At 44.9% G+C, this 17,968-nt stretch overlaps 1 protein-coding gene across 1 annotated transcript in view; it reads right to left on the reverse strand.

Annotated features, from left to right (window-relative positions):
* Positions 1 to 17,968, reverse strand: part of LOC144148779 (nose resistant to fluoxetine protein 6-like) — a 50,787-nt gene that overhangs the window by 12,957 nt on the left and 19,862 nt on the right. Inside the window, exons 7-11 of the mRNA XM_077680294.1 lie at positions 15,383 to 15,476; positions 11,824 to 11,910; positions 11,547 to 11,709; positions 5,633 to 5,715; positions 5,423 to 5,545 (exon numbers count right to left, since the gene is read on the reverse strand). Coding sequence (XP_077536420.1) covers positions 5,423 to 5,545; positions 5,633 to 5,715; positions 11,547 to 11,709; positions 11,824 to 11,910; positions 15,383 to 15,476 — 550 coding nt within the window. The remainder of the gene's footprint in view (positions 1 to 5,422; positions 5,546 to 5,632; positions 5,716 to 11,546; positions 11,710 to 11,823; positions 11,911 to 15,382; positions 15,477 to 17,968) is intronic.

The following is a 17,968-nucleotide window of genomic DNA, read 5'->3' on the forward strand; positions in this document are numbered from 1 at the left end:
CCCTCACGTGACCTTGCAACGATCACCTTTATATGGTGTATGACAACGGCCGCTGCTGTTATTCTGACGAAGGCCGGTCCCTCGGCCGAAACGTTAAACCTTTTCTTTTTTGGACGTGTCTCCTTCTATTGCACACACACACACACACACACACACACACACACACACACACACACACACACACACACATATATATATATATATATATATATATATATATATATATATATATATATATATATATATATATATATATATATATATATATATGTATATATATATATATATATATATATATATATATATATATATATATATATATATATATATATATATATAAGTACAAAAAAGATGGTATTCCTGGACCCGGTTGAAGAATACAAAAAACTGTTTCGACCACGGTGAAAAAAGAACAGTTTTAATAACGTTTCCGCCAGGGGAACGGCCTTCGTCAGAATACAGTGGTGGCATTTGTCGTAGAGTTTTCACGATGGTCGAAAATGTTTTTGTATATACACACACACACACACACACACACACACATATATATATATATATATATATATATATATATATATAGTTAGGAAATGAGGGACTCGTTACGGAAATACAGAAAGATAGGTCAGCAGTCTACAACGCCAAAGGAAGCATAGGGGTGTGGTTAGGCTCTTTTCTTTTTCACTACGGTTAATTAAGTAAACATTTTTTTTAATTATACAGAAGAAAGAAAGAAAGAAAGAAAAACACGCGCCCAGAGTGGGGACCGAACCCACGCCTTTCGATTACATGCCGAATGCCTTACCAATTCGGCTATCTGGGCGACTGTGTTCTCCTTCACTTTCTGGGCTATTTATATTTACTAGAAGTGTATCTGACGCTTGAGGGTGGTAGCCAGCGCCACTCTGACTACACGGGGAGAACGGGACCTTCTTTTTAACCCCCGGGGCGTGACTCGAACGTCTACAGCCTGTCATGAGCGGGTTACTGGCGGGAAGCCCTCTTATGCTACCTAGGCATCAAGGCTGCCAGAACCGCCAGAACTGCCAGAACCGGTTCTGGCAGCCTTGATGCCTAGGTAGCATAAGAGGGCTTCCCGCCAGTAACCCGCTCATGACAGGCTGTAGACGTTCGAGTCACGCCCCGGGGGTTAAAAAGAAGGTCCTTTTCTCCCCGTGTAGTCAGAGTGGCGCTGGCTACCACCCTCAAGCGTCAGATACACTTCTAGTAAATATAAATAGCCCAGAAAGTGAAGGAGAACACAGTCGCCCAGATAGCCGAATTGGTAAGGCATTCGACATGTAATCGAAAGGCGTGGGTTCGGTCCCCACTCTGGGCGCGTGTTTTTCTTTCTTTCTTTCTTCTGTATAATTAAAAAAAATGTTTACTTAATTAACCGTAGTGAAAAAGAAAATAGCCTAACCACACCCCTATGCTTCCTTTGGCGTTGTAGACTGCTGACCTATCTTTCTGTATATATATATATATATATATATATATATATATATATATATATATATATATATATATATATATATATATAACGAATCAAAATGGGAAATGAGGGGATCGGTAAATTAAGACAGAAATAAGGGTAGGCATGCAGTCAAGAAAGCCAAGGAAAGCAAAGGGGAAAATGTGGCAAGTAATTTATTATGATTGAGATAGATGCAGATTTTTTTTTAGAGAAAGAAAGTGGAGAGAAACATGCCCGTTGGGTGGGATCCAACCCGGCGGGCAAGTTTTTCTCCACTTTCTAAAAAGAAGGTTAAAAAGAAGCTCCCCTTCACCCCGAGTAGTCGGAGTGGCGCTGGCTACCATCCCTAAGCTCGGGAAACAATTGCCTTAACATAAATACCCGATAAAGTGGAGGGGAGCACAGCCCCGCCTGTAGCGTAGTGGTCATCGCACCATAGGCGTATTCTGGAGGTCGTGGGCTCGGATCCCACCCTGCGGGCATGTTTTCCTCCCTCTTCTTGTTCCTTCTTTTCCTTTCTTTCTTTCTTTCTTTCATAAATCTGTACCTGTTCCACCGATAATATATTCACTACCACATTCTCCCCTTTGTTTTTTCCCTTGACATTCTTGACTGCCTACCCCTATTTCTGATTTCTGCAACTCAACGAGCCCCTCATTTCCTTTTCTGTTCCTGATTCGCAATATATATATATATATATATATATATATATATATATATATATATATATATATATATATTGTCACGGGAGACCTAGGCGGCCAATGCCCCATGCTGCCATGGCTCATCACAGAAACGACGAGGACGACGAAGAAGTTGCTGGGTCCCAGCGCGCGGTGTTATGGCCGCATTGTAAATTCTGTAAATAGATTGTTCCTCATTCTTCTACCATAGTTCGAGTCATTGGCTCTGTCGCCACGTTACATTTGGTGGAGAGTGCGAGTCGTCATCCCCGTCCTGGCCCCAGCTTCGCGCCTCATCGGCATTGGTGGAATCATCGAGGGTGCGTGAACCGCGTCGGGCAGCCCCAGCCCCGCCGCTACAAGAACTCGACGACGTCCCCCCCCCCCCCCCCCCCCCTCCGTTCCGTGTCCCCAGCCCGTGAAGAGCCGATTCGACGACGACGTTTTACCAGACGACGACGACGACGACGTGTCCCCCCAGCCCTGTGATCCGACGTGGTAGCAAGCCCTCACCAGTTCGTCATTCGTTTTTGGACGTCGCTGCTGCGGGCCGGAGCTCACCGAACCCATCCCTTACATCCATGGTGGCAAGAGCTTCACTGTATATTCTCATCACATCCTTCACCTTCACCGAGCTCATCATGCTACTGCGGCCTCGACCGGGACGGTCGCCTTCGAGGAAAACGGTATGTTAACGCCATCAAAGACGATGAAGGCAGGAACCGCATGTAGCGTCACGCACTAGCATCTGCGACGACGACGAAGCTGGGTGGGGCACGCTGCCTGGGGCACGCTGCCTGGCATGTGTTTTCCCACATTGCTCATCTGCATCACCATTCGCACCGCGCTGCAGCTTCGACCGGGACGTAATGTCACGGGAGACCTAGGCGGCCAATGCCCCATGCTGCCGTGGCTTATCACAGAAGACGACGAGGACGACGAAATGGCTGGGTCCCAGCGCGCGCTATTATGGCCGCATTATAAATTCTGTAAATAGATTGTTCTTTATCCTTCAATCATCGTTCGAGCCATTGTCTCTGCCGCCACATTACAATATATATATATATATATATATATATATATATATATATATATATATATATATATATATATATATATATATATATATATATATATATATATATATAGTGCGCATTTCGTTCATTCCAGGTTAGTTTTGTTACAGTTAACGAAAAATATTCAATAAACATATATTTGCTCTCCTCTAATACGCCCTCATGTTTTGCCCTGAATACTCCTAAGGCGTTGTATGAATCGAACAATATCGACATTAGCAAACGCCATCAACGATGAACTAGTACAGAAACAGCGCAATGTGACGTCACGATGATGCGGTGGTGAGTGTGTCCAGCAGCAACGGCTGAGGTGCTGGTTTTGAGCTTCGACAGAGCGAGAGAAACGTATTTATTAAGTCCTGTGGATGAGTTGTTCGTGGTGGTCGCCTGTTTACGTCTGGCGGCGACGCTGGCAGCCCTAGTGACCAGGAATATTTGGACTTCCAGTTCCGAGCTGCCCAGTGCACCCTCCCACTGCTCATCATTATTTACAAACGGGAAGGTGTTTTGAGGGCATGCCTACATAAAGTGGACATATAAGACATATACAAAAAAACCGCATGGTGCTCGAACGCAAACAAAACAAAAACTGGCGCAGCTTGCACTAGTGGTGCAAGACTGGATGCACAGCAGAGTTGGTGGCCCCTCTCCCTTCGTCGGAGACCCGGCTGTTGCATCATCATCACCAGCAGCAGCCCACTATCTCCACTACAGGACGAACGCCTCTTCCATCGACCTCGAACCGCTCCTGCCTCGCGCCGCTCGAGTCCACTCTTTGCCTCTGAATATCCTCATTTCGGCCCTCCATCGAGTAATTGGCCTTCCCCTTTTTCTATACCCGTCTCTCGGTGTCCACTCCAGAGCAGACAGCGAGGCGAAATGACCATTAGGCGAAGTGACAAACAGTGGATTACCAGGGTCATAGATGTGACCCTGGTAGTCCATCGATTGCCATTTCGCTTAACTTTACGTGGCCAGCCAAAGCCCACTTATTTTTACTGCGAAGCAGTATACCTGTACCAGCCACGGAAATTTTCGTGTCCGTGTCAGCAGGAAATGCCAGGCTAAATAAATAAAAGAAATTACTGGCACCACCAGGAATCGAAACTGGACCCGAATAGAGAAGCCAACCCGAAAGGAAATGCTGTGCACCCAGAATGCGATGAGAGTCACTCGGATAGACGCCAGTTTCGCAACGCGAGGGACTCAATTTCGATTCCGACCACGGGAAGCGTTTTGTGTTTTTTTTTTTTTTGCAACTGGCTGCACATGTTACTGTTCCCCACCGCTGCTAACTCGTGCCCCTCGGGACTTTGGGGTGGCCCAGCGATTAGGTTGCCGGTGTCACAGCGGAAAGGTCCCCGGTCCTCCCTAACCACATTTTTTTCTTGAGGCTTCGGGGTTTTCTGTCTACGCCGGACGCGTTTGTGTGCGCCTAAACAGCTCTGCTGTGGAAAGGGGCTGCGGTTCCGCGCGTTCCATGCTCATGAGCGTCGGCGTCGACCACAGCAAATTAACCCGTCCGGCGTCAGACCTGAGTACGTTCACTGTCGCTGCGTTTAGACCTGAAGATTCGTTGTGATGAGAGGTTGGTTTAGTCTTGGGATGCGTATCTGCTCCAGTCGTAACACCCGCGACCTCGTTTAGAACGTAAACGCAGTAATAAAAGTATTCGTAGGGATGAGATGCAGCTTATGGCAATCGGCGTTTTCTCTGAACCTGCGCCAACTTAAAAGGTTCAACGCAGTGCACGGCTCTGCATCGTTAAATATGAGCACCCTGAGTTAGCAATGTGTAGGCTAACGCCTTAAAGCAAGATTCTAAGAAAGTTATAAGTCGCATAATGATGAAGTGCCATCGACTCTGAGCAAGCGCGGAACAAAACAATAAGCAATTTGTCACAGTAATTTCTCTCCACTCACGGTACCTAAATATTTGTTTTCAAGACAATGCACGCCGGCCGCTCTGTCAGAGCGTATGCATATTGCGAGAGCGGTTGCCAAAAATGGCGCTTAGGCATACGACTATATATAGAGCGGATAAGACGTCATACCAAAACATTCGCCTGTAAAACAAAATCCAACTGTGTTCAACTGGTCTTCCCTCGCAGTTATTTAACATTCGCCGCTGCAGAACTTCCTTTTGAGACCTTTTCCAAAGGCATAAAAAAATGCAGAACTTCCACTTACGCCATTTCCTCAGTAACGGTCACAACAAAGGGCGTCATGTTGGTGCCGGATATCTGCCAAGCCGCAATCGAGCAACCCACTATAGAGAGCAGAGTAAACACTCCGATGGCCCAGTGACGTCGGCTGTGGGAAATGCGAAGAAACAAAATGAAGTTGCTTTAACGCATTCATTACAGTCTCCTCAAGCACACTTGGTTTCAAATTACGTACTTTTTCAGGATGAGGACTATTGGCACGCTAATAAGGAACAGCTGGAAGTCGACTGAGAGGTACCAGAGGTGCACCAAGATTGTCTGGAAATAAAGCAAGAGGAAGCATCGCAACACTAAACACGCAAACTGTATGGTAGAAACTGAGAGGATATGAAAAGAAAAACGTCTGATACTCCTAGACATTCCTGGTTGCCTGTTTTATAACGGTTGCACTCAAGGCTTTTCTTTTTAAGTAGTAAGCTTAAATCTTTCACTACGCCTATTTGTGACTTCAAACTCTAAGTTCAGAGGAAGCTCCTATTCTTGATTTTACTCAATCGTTGGTTTGCCTCAGCGCAGTTCGCCCGAAGGGCCGATTATGCCGATGAGCGGAACGAGTACGGCAAATGGCGAGGCCGAGTATGTGATTTCACTACGAAAAACGATCTGTGCTGTGGCACAAGCCAATGACTTATCATGACGTAACAAGGGTCAATTTTCTGAGAAGCTATTATATCCGTTGCCTGGCGCGCCGTGCAGGCGTTTTGCAGCGCCCACACTAAAGTGCCGCTTTGTAAGACAAGACTACAATAATGGTTATTGTGAAGGCGAATCGGTGACCCCTTTCCTTGTTTAATTTACAACCTGATTTGCCGCCTACAAAATCCGCCTTTGAAGTTTGGTAATCTTCGGCATTAAAACAAGCATTTATCTTATTCTGGCTTTCGCTGTCGTGCGGTCACCCTGGATACCTTCTTTCTGCGGGCGTCGGTGGCTTGACGCGTTATCAAAGCGGCTGCTTATAGCTCAAGCTGGCGGTGACGCCTACGTAAATTGAATTCCGTTGACAGAGGTAGCGACGAGTATGCAATCTTCCTACAAGAAATTACGTCCCACACCCCCATGAAACGTAAAACGGTTGTTGTTGTTTGCAGTTTGAGCGAACGGGAAAAGGAACGGAAGTGCGCTGGGGATATTTTTGAGTTCGGCAGGAAGCTCACCTGCATACAACCCAGAGCGGGGGAAGGGAAGTAGAGGGGGAGTGAAAGGATAAAGTAGAGTGTTAGAGAGCTAGAGAAAGATACAAATAGAGGAGAAATAATAAGAGATAAGGCTAAGTCAGTCTGGGCACATCAGTCATTAACACGGCAGTCCGGGCTACAGCCGCTGTGTTATTACCTGGAGGCGTCTTAAAAAGGCGCTGCTGTTCGGGCAGCAAATACAACTGCAACTACCCCAACTTCCCTTGAAAACGGTACGAAATTTTCGACGCTCTCTTTGGATTTCAAAATTACTCCAGAGGTAAAGTAAGAAGTAAATGAATCTCAAATTCTGACATTTATTTGTTTATTTATTTTGTTTTTTACCTATAACATCCTGAAGGTATACACGTGGGTTTAAATGAAGGGCTAGAAATTATGTGTAAATACAGTAATAAATACCGAACAACTGAAATCTGGAACAAAAGCGAATGGTAATCGAATTCCTTCCGGGTCAATCATGAAAAGCAATTTAGAGCAACATCATTATTTTTAGAGAGCGACGGCAGTAAAATGTCACCGCTTTTTGATTACAGTCATTAATAGTAAAATTTTGTTACATTTGCATAATTGTTCGAATATAGTTGCTAAGGTTTTTACCCAGTTTTGAAAAATAACTTTGGCATTCATGGTGGGGGGCGTCGTGGCAGCTGCGGCCATTGGGTGTACAGTGGACAGATAAGGCGCATAGTCCTTATATATCGCATTCGCAGCCACAAAATCAACTTCCAAGCCACCTAATTTCCACACATTAATGCGTTCTTCAGGGTCCGATAAATTTAACGCCAAGAAATTTCGCAAGCTTTTTTTCGCCCTTCTCATGAAGCTGCATTAAAGGAGCCATGAAGAGAAAACAAAAGTTTGTTTTATTCGAAAGATTAGGTGTTTCATAGTACCCCAAGCGCTTTCCCGGAAGCAAATGATGCTTTATTCACTGAGAAATAAGGCAATTTAAGCCAAAATTTTAAATCTCCCGCTAAAATTGCACATTTGGTGACGTGAGCAATGGTGTCACACGGGCCGGTCCATGAAACAGATACTTAGTATGTCGACTCCATATAGCAACCACACGCGGGAGTCGACCGAGACGGCGGCCATTTTAAAAATGCTAGTAAAACCTAGTGCACCCGCAGCCCTAGTCATGGAATCGCCTGATCCGGAGAACAAAACTCTCGCCGAGGAGCTCCGGCTTGCATTTAACAACCTCACTTGAACGCTCAACGCTTCTAAGTGCACGAGCGGCAAGAGTTGTGGGATACGCGGTGGACGGGAAAGCGACCATTCCGCGATAGCCACAACAGACGAACGCCCTGCCGTCGGCACCGCTGCCTCGTCAGCGCCGTCGCCACGGACGAATACAGACTGGTACGTATGTGCCGTATTTTTATTACGGTTAATAATAGTTCAACTTCAGTAGCAGTATCGCTTATGCCAGTTGGCCGGTGTCGTGTATGGAAAGCCGTTCGCGCGAGCTCTCTGCTTCGACCAGAAAGATACGAGCGTCAATGCGCGGTGTTTACGGCATTTTTCCTCCAAGGTCAGAGCGCCTCGAACCCGAAAATTCGTCTGCGCGACGGCGAGATGTCGAGCTCGGCCAGGCGGTTGTTTCGTACGCATTGGCGCACACGCTTGCGTGTTCGTTCGGAACTTCAACCGTTTACTCCACCGTTCTTTGTCATAAAAAGAATGTGCAGTATGTTTCACGGGCATTTAGCTCGCAATGCAAACTGTAAGCCCTGCCTAACATGCGTTTGCTTTTGCCGGCCTCCGCCAATCGCAGAGCTTAGCCCATGTGACGGCATAGGTTCTGTTGCGGGAAATGAGCTGGTGGGTCGCATGACCATTCCCGTTTTTCCTAATTATGTAGCTTATTTGAGCGAAGTTTGCGTTATAAGTGGTGTCGTTATGGTTCTAACGAGGCAATCTTTCGAATGAACCAAACTTGTGTTTTCTCTTCATGGCTCCTTTAAGATCAATATAGGTTTTTCCCCCGACTGGGGCAATCCGCGGCGATCACTTCCGCCGCTATAGTTCCCGCAGTTGAATTCACTCTTAATTTGGGAAACATACCCGCTTGACATCCCTAGAATACATTTTTTGCTTGCATTTCTGTAAAATTTTTGTATTTATGCCCTTAATCCGACCAAATTGTGCATTCGCCTTAAAAACAGCTGTGTGCTACTCCATGGATATTACACTTGTGTTACTCAAAATGTTTATGTTTAGGCTTGGCACTTCGTGTGGTAGTTTTCGCAGCCATTAAACGATTTCGTAAACACTGTTGAAATATAGAGAGCGCGTTTTCTTTCCAACAAGTGCGGAAAGGGTCGACACAATCAGCTACAAGAGCAGCGAAACGTTTTGATGGTGTAGATAGTGTGCGTTAAAACTACATTTGATGCGTCGACATTTCGGCGAACCGTAGAGACCCCGGATGGTCTAAATTCACCCATAAACCTCTCCTACGGCGTGTCTTATAGCCCTGGTGTAGTTTTGACACGTATGAAACCAATTAAAAACAATATTTGAGACGTTTAAAGCTTGACAGAATACATATCCCATTTCAGTAAATACAAATAAATACGCTCGGAAGATAAGCGGCTATAGCATGTGCTCACTCGGGTGACGTACAAAGGGCAACGTGCGATTCTTTCCGATAGCCTCTTGAGCGCGTTATCAATATAACGCTATGTGAGTGTACACCGCGCGAGCGGGCGCCCGTACTTGGCCCGCACACAGCACGAACTCCAGGCGCGTGACTTCCGTGGCCCATGCGTATCGTCTCGCTGATAAACTCCAATGACGGCACGAGCCACGCGGCAAGCATAGCAGACCACGTGTTGCGCGAACACGTCCGACTTTGTATGTGAAGGAGTGTACGAAAGGGAATAGCGGACGGGGCCGGCGGCCTCAGGGAAGAGATCTGTCACATGATGGCCCAGGGACTCCTGTGCGAGCGCAATGATAGGCGGGATGAAGAGCCTCACGGATGCTGGCTACCATGCAGTCATCAAATAGCAGATCCACGCCTTTTGCTTTGGAATCAGGATTCTCGACCCTTTTTTGTGATTCTTGTGATTGTAGGGTTTAACGCGCCGACGCAACGCAGGCGATGAGGCGGGCCGTAGTGGAGGGCTGCGGATTAATTTTGACCACCTGGGAATCTTTAACGTGCGCCGAAATCTCGCCCACACGGGCGCTTTTGCTTTTAGCCTCCATCAGAAAAGCGGCCGCCGGGGCCGGGAATCGAACCCGCGTCTTCGTGCTCAGCAACGCAACGCCTTAGCTACTGAGCCACCGCGGCAGGTTTTTTTTGTGATTCTTCCTCCTGTGCGCTGGGAACTAAGACTGCGTTTTATCCCCAATCGGCATTATAACCGGAACGTTCTTAGGGTACTCGTCCAGAACAAAGCCCACTACTCAATACGACCAGTACAGGAAACAGAAGTTATTGTCCTTGATTGCGGCGGGCTCGCCGGCGGCTCGAAACTGGCGACATCACACCAATGCGGAAATGACAGCGGCTCTAAGAACCCCTATCCCAACAGCAACCGAAGGCGAAAATGGTGACATGCGCTGAGCAAAATCAAAGCCGACGCTCCTCAGAAATAAAACACAAAGAAAATCAAGCAACGATCCTTGCCATATCCCGCGGAGGAGACTCCAATGCGAACATCTAGAGACAAAAACCTTCAAGTCCACACCACAGAAATGTTCCCAGCCAGCCGGCGAGCGTAAGAAAACATTCCAAATAAACGATTTGAAACACAACAATAGCCACATTTTCACTCATCAACACCCCGCATCCCCATGTAGTAACGCCTTCACCATAGCGCAGATACCCTCTACCCGCTGCGGTGGCTCAGTGACTGTATGGTGTTGTGCTGCTGAGCCCAAGGAGACCGGCTCAATCCGGGCCGCGGCGCCCGCTTTTCTGATGGGGGCGAAAAGAGAAAACGCCCGTGTGTCGAGATTTCGGTGCACGTTAAAGATCCCCAGGGGGTCGAAACTCATCCGGAGCCATTCACTACGGCGCGCCTCATAGCCCAGGTGTAGCTTCGGCGCGTTGAACCGCACAATCATCATCCCAGACAGCCTCTGAAACTTTATAAACCAGAGCTGCACCTCGAACTAGTTGCGCATTTGAACAGTCCTCCTGAAAATGCGATGAAATGGTAAACCTGATCACAGGAAACCGACACCTCGCGCAACTAGCCAAACTCACAGTCGTCTTCAATCTTCAACGTTCGACGAAATATCGACATACGGGCGTTTTAGCTTTGCACCTCCATCTGAACTGCAGTCGTGGCGGCCGTTATTGAACCCGCACCCTTGGGCTCAGCAGCACAACGCCTTAGCACTGGGACACCATGGCGGGTGTAATCGCAGGAAATTAACATAAGGGTAAACATTTAACAACACAAACAAAACGTTTTTGATGACGTGTACCCCAGCGAACTTCATTTGAGTTTTCAATCATGAGCACCCGTCTTCCCGCGAAGAAAAAAATATTGTGGACTTTTAAAAAATGACCTGACGAACATGTGCAATTCACACTGTCTGTGACGCATTCAAAACGGCTGTAACTAATTTTGTGTGAAATGTAGCCACTCCTCTCTGTAACGCCTTCGGGCTTTGAGAATATTTTAATAGATAGATAGATAAAAGAACGCAGTTATAGACAAAAGTGAGGTCAAACAGTTAAGAGGATCTGTTTTATAGTTTTTAACGCTCCGCACTTCAGATAATAGATCTCCTTGTTTGCAAGCCCGCACACTTTTGCTGCAACGAATTCCCCCCTGCATGGTTTTTTTTTCATAAGTACGTCTTCAACTGCTTCCAGCGAACATACAAATAAAGCAAAGAAAACTGGTGACAGTTTTGAGCACTTACGAAGGCGGCAGTTTTGTAGTTTTGCACTTGGAGCAAGATGTATAACCACAGCCGGTCCATTTCATTGTAAAACTTTTCAAAGTATGCCTTTGCGTCCGGCCCAGACGTGATAAGGGGAAGGAGGTACATGCACATCAGCACGAAAAACAGCGGAACCACCGTCCTGAAACAGCGGAGAAGAAACGACACTCAATGCCTGCTCATCGTTGGTTTTGCGCAGGAAAGCTGATTTTCAACCAACAGGTCCGGCCTGCATGACAGATATAAGTGTGCTCACCTGATGAATCGCCGAATGACAGCGAACAGAAACACGACTACAGCAGGTTTCTTTTGTTTTGATATCGTGTAGCACATAAGAAAAGCGCTGTAAAGAACAGGAATTCATAATATATAAATATGAAGCAAAAATTTCTCATAAGAAAGCGAAACAAATTGAAGCCTTTTTACCCTGATAGGTTTCAAGCAAACAATCTTTTTCGCAAGAGTTACGTAAAGCTTGGGTATGGTGCCATGGTGAGATAAAAACACATTAAGTAAAAGAAAGACAGACAAAATTGTTTTGTGAAATAAGAAACGTACAAAATTGACTCAGCAGGTTCTGGTAAACGAAGTGAAACCGAAAAAAACAAGTGAACTTTTTGTGAATTTCTGCGTCCCGTACATGCGACATATTGGGGATTGCTTGCCCCTACGCTCGCTCACAATGACCAACCTTCAAAAATTGCTCGGAACCAGTCGTCACAGCTAACACCTATAGGTTCATTAAGTGAATAAAACAGACATACATTTGGGGCTAGATGGCGCCTTCGATATGTAAATCCAATCCAGATTTTCCTGTTGTTCATTTGACGTTAAACAAACCAGCAGACTTAGATAGCACTGTGTGCTTAAAAGCGACACAAGGAACACAAAACATGACATGAGACGTTTTTCATGAACTGTTTAGAAAATATTAACGGGTGGTAGCCCATTATGTAAGCTTCGCAGTGGGATAAGCGGTACTGTCTGTTCAAGAGCTTGCATGCTTCCTAGGTTATTTTGCTGGCATACGATGGACGTACGTGTGAAATATTGCTTGCTCCCATAAAGATCCCTACCCTGGGGCCAATGTACGGCGCAGCGAAGCTAGCAATGTACACAACGCAGATTATTATAGTAAATTCCGCACTCTGCAACGGTCTCAGTCGCTCCAAGCACATACCAAATGTAAAATTATGATGCTAAAACTTCCGAAATTAAACTTTGACTAAAAGTTTAACTTTGATCCGAAAATGTCTGACTAAGGCTTCCCAATTTGTTACTTTTAATGGTCATGACTCTCACCCTCTGGAAGTAACATTAGGCGCCCCGCAAGGATATGTTCTCGGCCCCTCTATTTCTTAATATACATCAACGATCTACCTGTGCATGTATCTCGCAATATTCGTATGTCTGTAGACGATTGTGTAATATACCGTACCATTACTAACACATCTGCTCAAGTCGCATTGTAAGATGATATTAACCATGTGCTGGACTGATGCAATCGTTGGCTCATAGCGCTAAACCCGAGTAAACGTAAATCCGTCTCTTTTCACCGTAGCCGCAGCTCCCTTATCTATTTTTATTAAATAGGTAGCGTTTGAGTGGAAAATGTCAACATTTAAATTACTTGGCAGCCACTATGAGGAACGATTTAACATGGCGCGGACGTATTACCAACATTGGGCCTCCTCGATTATCAGTCCCGGATCGTCTGCGGACTGCCCGAGACGCGATCCGGCGCTGGATTTTCCCATGTATTCGTATGGGACCTCAGGTCCGAACGCAGTCCTGGGGCTGCTCGCGGCCCGTCCAGGACTGGTAAATCGAGGAGGCCCATTACATCATCGGCAAATATACCGCTTGGTTTCTCAAAACGACACCTACGTCACGTGCCCCGGTATCTAAAACTCCTAGCCAATAAATCTTTAATTCGTGTCCTACGTGAATACGCGTCGCCTATCTGGGATGTATACTTAACCGACGCACTTGAATTCGTCCAGAATCAAGCAGCTAGATTCATTCATTCCTCATATTCCTACAACGTGAGCGTTTCATCCCTCAAACAAGAATCTGGCCTTTTAAACCTTAATATTCATCGCCAAAAGGCCAGCCTAATTTTGTTCCTCAAGTTCCATCACAGTACACTCGGGCACCCACCCTACATATCTTGCCTCCTGCCAGCACATCTCGCCGCACCGCTCATTCTTTTCATGTCACCCGGCCACGTGCCCATACCACGAAATTTGCTGCTTCATTATTTTTTCACTCAGCCTGCGACTGGAATGGTCTGCACCATCATGTGCCTGCCAGCAGTTACACGGTGTGATGTTTCTTTTTTCTCACTTTCCTCTTTTTTTTTGCAGTAAGGTATTGCCCCTTTTGGTATTTATACATATCCTGCATATGTATTGCATTAGTTGCATCTGCTTCACACCCCTTATGTAATACCCACTGCAGGGGGTCTTTAAGGTAATAAAGTGATGTGATGTGATGTGATAAAATATTTTAAGGCAGTTGGATCCTTCTGGATACAAAATGCAAGTGTCAGTCGGGCAGGGCTTGACAACGGTGATCGCTGTTGTCGGCGGCGACGGAAACTGGCTGCTGCATGTCCACCGACATTTGCCCATTATCGCACCTCGGGCGACCTTTGCCTAACAGGTAAGGGTGGTGGCAGCCTAATGTATTAGCTAGTTTTCAAGCGCGGAATTGAAATAGTGGGTCAAAGTCATTACCAAACACATTAGATCAAACCTAACTTTACGCATTTCTGCTTCACGAAGCGGATCATTATGTAGTTTTCAGGTCCTAGCGACCTCGTAAATTTCTGGCAGCGTAGTTTCTGCGTGTTGAAACAATGAAGTCCTTATAAGTTTCAAGCCAACAGCTGAAAACTATCGCGTGTTTTCGGATGTACATAGATCAGTCAAGATCAGCGAGCCTTATCTTCGCATTTTGAATTTCGGCCATGCTTCTGTCATGGTCTTCAGCAGACAGCGGTACCACATATTCCACTAGTTTCATCTCGTTATTTTGGGTTAGACACTAGTTCAAAAAGATGCTTCCTATACTCCACATAGCAAAAGAATCCAAGATCCATCTTCGGAATAATAACGCCTCGTCTTGATACATTTTCCGGTTAAGGTAACCTCTCGCACATCTGTACTCCAGACGGGCCTAACAAAAATAAACTCACAGGAGTATACTTGTGGTCCTGAACTTGCGACGCCTGGCACAGGTAGAGCAGTTTTCGGATAGCAACTAGTATTGAACCGTTACTGTCCTCCCCTGTGAACAACATTTTTAGGCCTCTACAATGCTAGGTTTTCGAATCAGGAGTACTAGAACTGGTTCAACTTTTTTTGTAGTTCAGTTTATTCGCCAACCGATTCCGGCCGCTGCAACGCGAACACAATTTACCTTACTGGTCTGTGTTGTTTTTACTGTTGGTCTAGCTATGCTGCCCACTGCGCTTGGCCTAAGGGTTGTGTGAGTTGTTGGTGATCAACTCATATCTAAAGCTAAGTAAAGTCCAGCCAGCAGTGCACAACGCACAGAATACAGGACGAACAACAACCGGACCCCAAGAGATGCAGCATCACCCGCGTAGGCTACTATGCCCAAACACCAAAACAGATACGCCGACGAAGCTCACTGGTGCCGCCGAGCTGCCAAGTTTAGTGCATAGACTCTGCATTGCACGATGACGGATTAAAGCGATTCTCTTGCATAGTACTAGGCATAACAAAACGAGGTCAATGGAGCTGTTAAATTATAATTTAATCCATTTTCTAGAGAAGACGAATACGTGCCTGAGGAAGAAGAACGTATCCACCGCTATGTAGGCTCCTGGAATGACTACGTTCTGCATGTTCTCGACCATGAGAACATTGTTCATTAGCCGAGCTGAAAGAAACAAGATGCGGGAAAAGTTAGTGGTCCATTTGTTTACAATCAAAGAAGATACAAATACAAAGAAAAAAAATACAAAGAAGAGCAGTTCGCTTCATATATAACAGTTATGGACGAACCTCGGTAACAGAACTGTTAGTCAGAGCTAACTTACCCTCAATTTCAGAAAGAAACCGCATAACCCGATTAAAATATTTATATCAATTAGTTAATGGGCATTACAAGATAGATATTGGAAAAATTATTTCATTTTCTTCAGGTTACGCCACTAGACAACGCCATGTCCGTACAGTAACTCCGTTCCGTACGCGCAATAATTGCTTCAAATATTCTTTTTTCCCTAGAACTGTGCAGGATTGGAATAGTGTAAATAACCATCAAGTTACAAAACAATCTTTAGCATCCTTTGCTGCTTGTCTAGAAAAGCAGAGAAAATAATTTTACTTCTGTGCTAGCCTTGTTTTCTTTTCATAAAATGAGACTGATGTTTCATCTGTAATATTTTGTTACGTTTGATTACGTTTGTGAAACGCAAGTAATAGTTCTTTGTTTGACTTGTGTTATATGGCTGCGTACTATGTGAAATGTGAGTGATTGTTCCATTTGTTTGCCTGGTGTTACATGCTAATATTTCCGTCTTTTGTACCTACCTGCGAAAATCCCTCCAGGGGATTGCAGTACCCATAAATAAAATAAACCCACAAATAAATCAAAATGAAGCCCGTGGGAATTAATTACCAAGCGTTGAGGTACCTTTTTGACTAAATCTGCCCGTTGATGGAAAAAGAAATGGGCAAACTAACCACTATTTTTAAAGTAATGCACTATTTCACGTTACGTTTTGCAGTTTAATGTGGGGAAGTTATGGGATGATCACTTGAAAAAACAGACATTCGAGTTCGCAACTGTGAGTGTGACCATCACCCAACAGCGACTGCTAGCGGTATGCACATTTATTAGAACCGCGTCTTGGACGGTTCGTGCTGCCATGCAGTCTCGCTCAGGCCGGCGATTTGCCCGGCTGTACGAATACGTAAACAGGTCCGGTGGCGGAGCCGTCACTCTTAAAGTTATATTAAAGCAATAAAGAAAACGCGCAAGAAAAATTCGTAGTGGGCAGCCTGAAACAAGACATGTCTGGGAAATCGCATGCCAGAGATAGAACAGCGGCGTAGATGGGCCACCTGTTTAACACTTTAAGGAGGCGGAGTTGATGGTACCTCTTAAGCCCCGGCTATCGGCTGATTGAACGTAACATCGCTCAAACTTAGAAAAATACTATATATATATATATATATATATATATATATATATATATATATATATATATATATATATATATATATATATATATATATATATATATACATATATCGTTAGGAAATGAGGGGCTCGTTGACAAAATACAGAAAGATAGGTCGGCAGTCTACAACGCCAAAGGAGGCATAGGGGTGTTATTAGGCTCTTTTTTTACTACGGTTAGTGAAGTTAACATTTTTTAAATATACGTAAGAAAGAAAGAAAGAAAAACACGCGCCCAGAGTGGGGACCGAACCCATGCCGCTCGATTTGATCTCGAATGCCTTACCAATTCGGCCCATTCGGCTTACCAAAAAAGAGCCTAACAACACCCCTATGCCTCGTTTGGTGCTGTAGACCGCCCACCTATCTTTCTGTATATATATATATATATATATATATATATATATATATATATATATATATATATATATATATATATATATATATATATATATATATATATATATATATATATATATATATATATATATACCGTAGAGCGAACAGACGAACGGGTTACAAAAAAACTTTATTGACGTTTCTTCGTCAGATTGATTGATTGATTTGATTGATTGTGGGGTTTAACGCGCCGACGCAACGCAGGCGATGAGGCGCGCCGTAGTGGAGGACCCCGGATTAATTTTGACCACCTGGGGATCTTTAACGTGCGCCGAAATCTCGAACACACGGGCGTTTTTTGCTTTTCGCCTCCATCAGAAAAGCGGCCGCCGTTTCTTCGTCAGAACATATATATATATATATATATATATATATATATATATATATATATATATATATATATATATCAGTGTGTCGAACCGAAAAAAATACCGGTTCGGTTACGGTTCTGGTTCAGGCGAAATCATTTCGTTCCAGTTCAGTTCCGGTTCGACAAAATCTCGTACCGAACCGGTTCGCGAACCAGTTCGGGAGCTTGAACCGGTTCGCGAACCGGTTCGATAAGTTGAATTATCACTGAAATTAGAAAAAAACATTTAGTAGTTTAAAACGACAGTGAAATCAAAATACATACAAAATTCAAAATGCTGCTGTTCCCCAAGGGCAGTGGCGCAATTGCAAAGCAAACTTTAAACAATTACGATATATTAGAAACACAGATGAAGTGGCGACGATTTACCACCTTCTTTCTCGCCCAGACTTTATGTTGTCCTGGCGACTATTCA

This window comes from Haemaphysalis longicornis, unplaced genomic scaffold, assembly GCF_048455015.1.
Source record: "Haemaphysalis longicornis isolate Haplotype H1 unplaced genomic scaffold, Haemaphysalis longicornis Haplotype H1 scaffold_1, whole genome shotgun sequence".
Taxonomy (NCBI): domain Eukaryota; kingdom Metazoa; phylum Arthropoda; class Arachnida; order Ixodida; family Ixodidae; genus Haemaphysalis; species Haemaphysalis longicornis.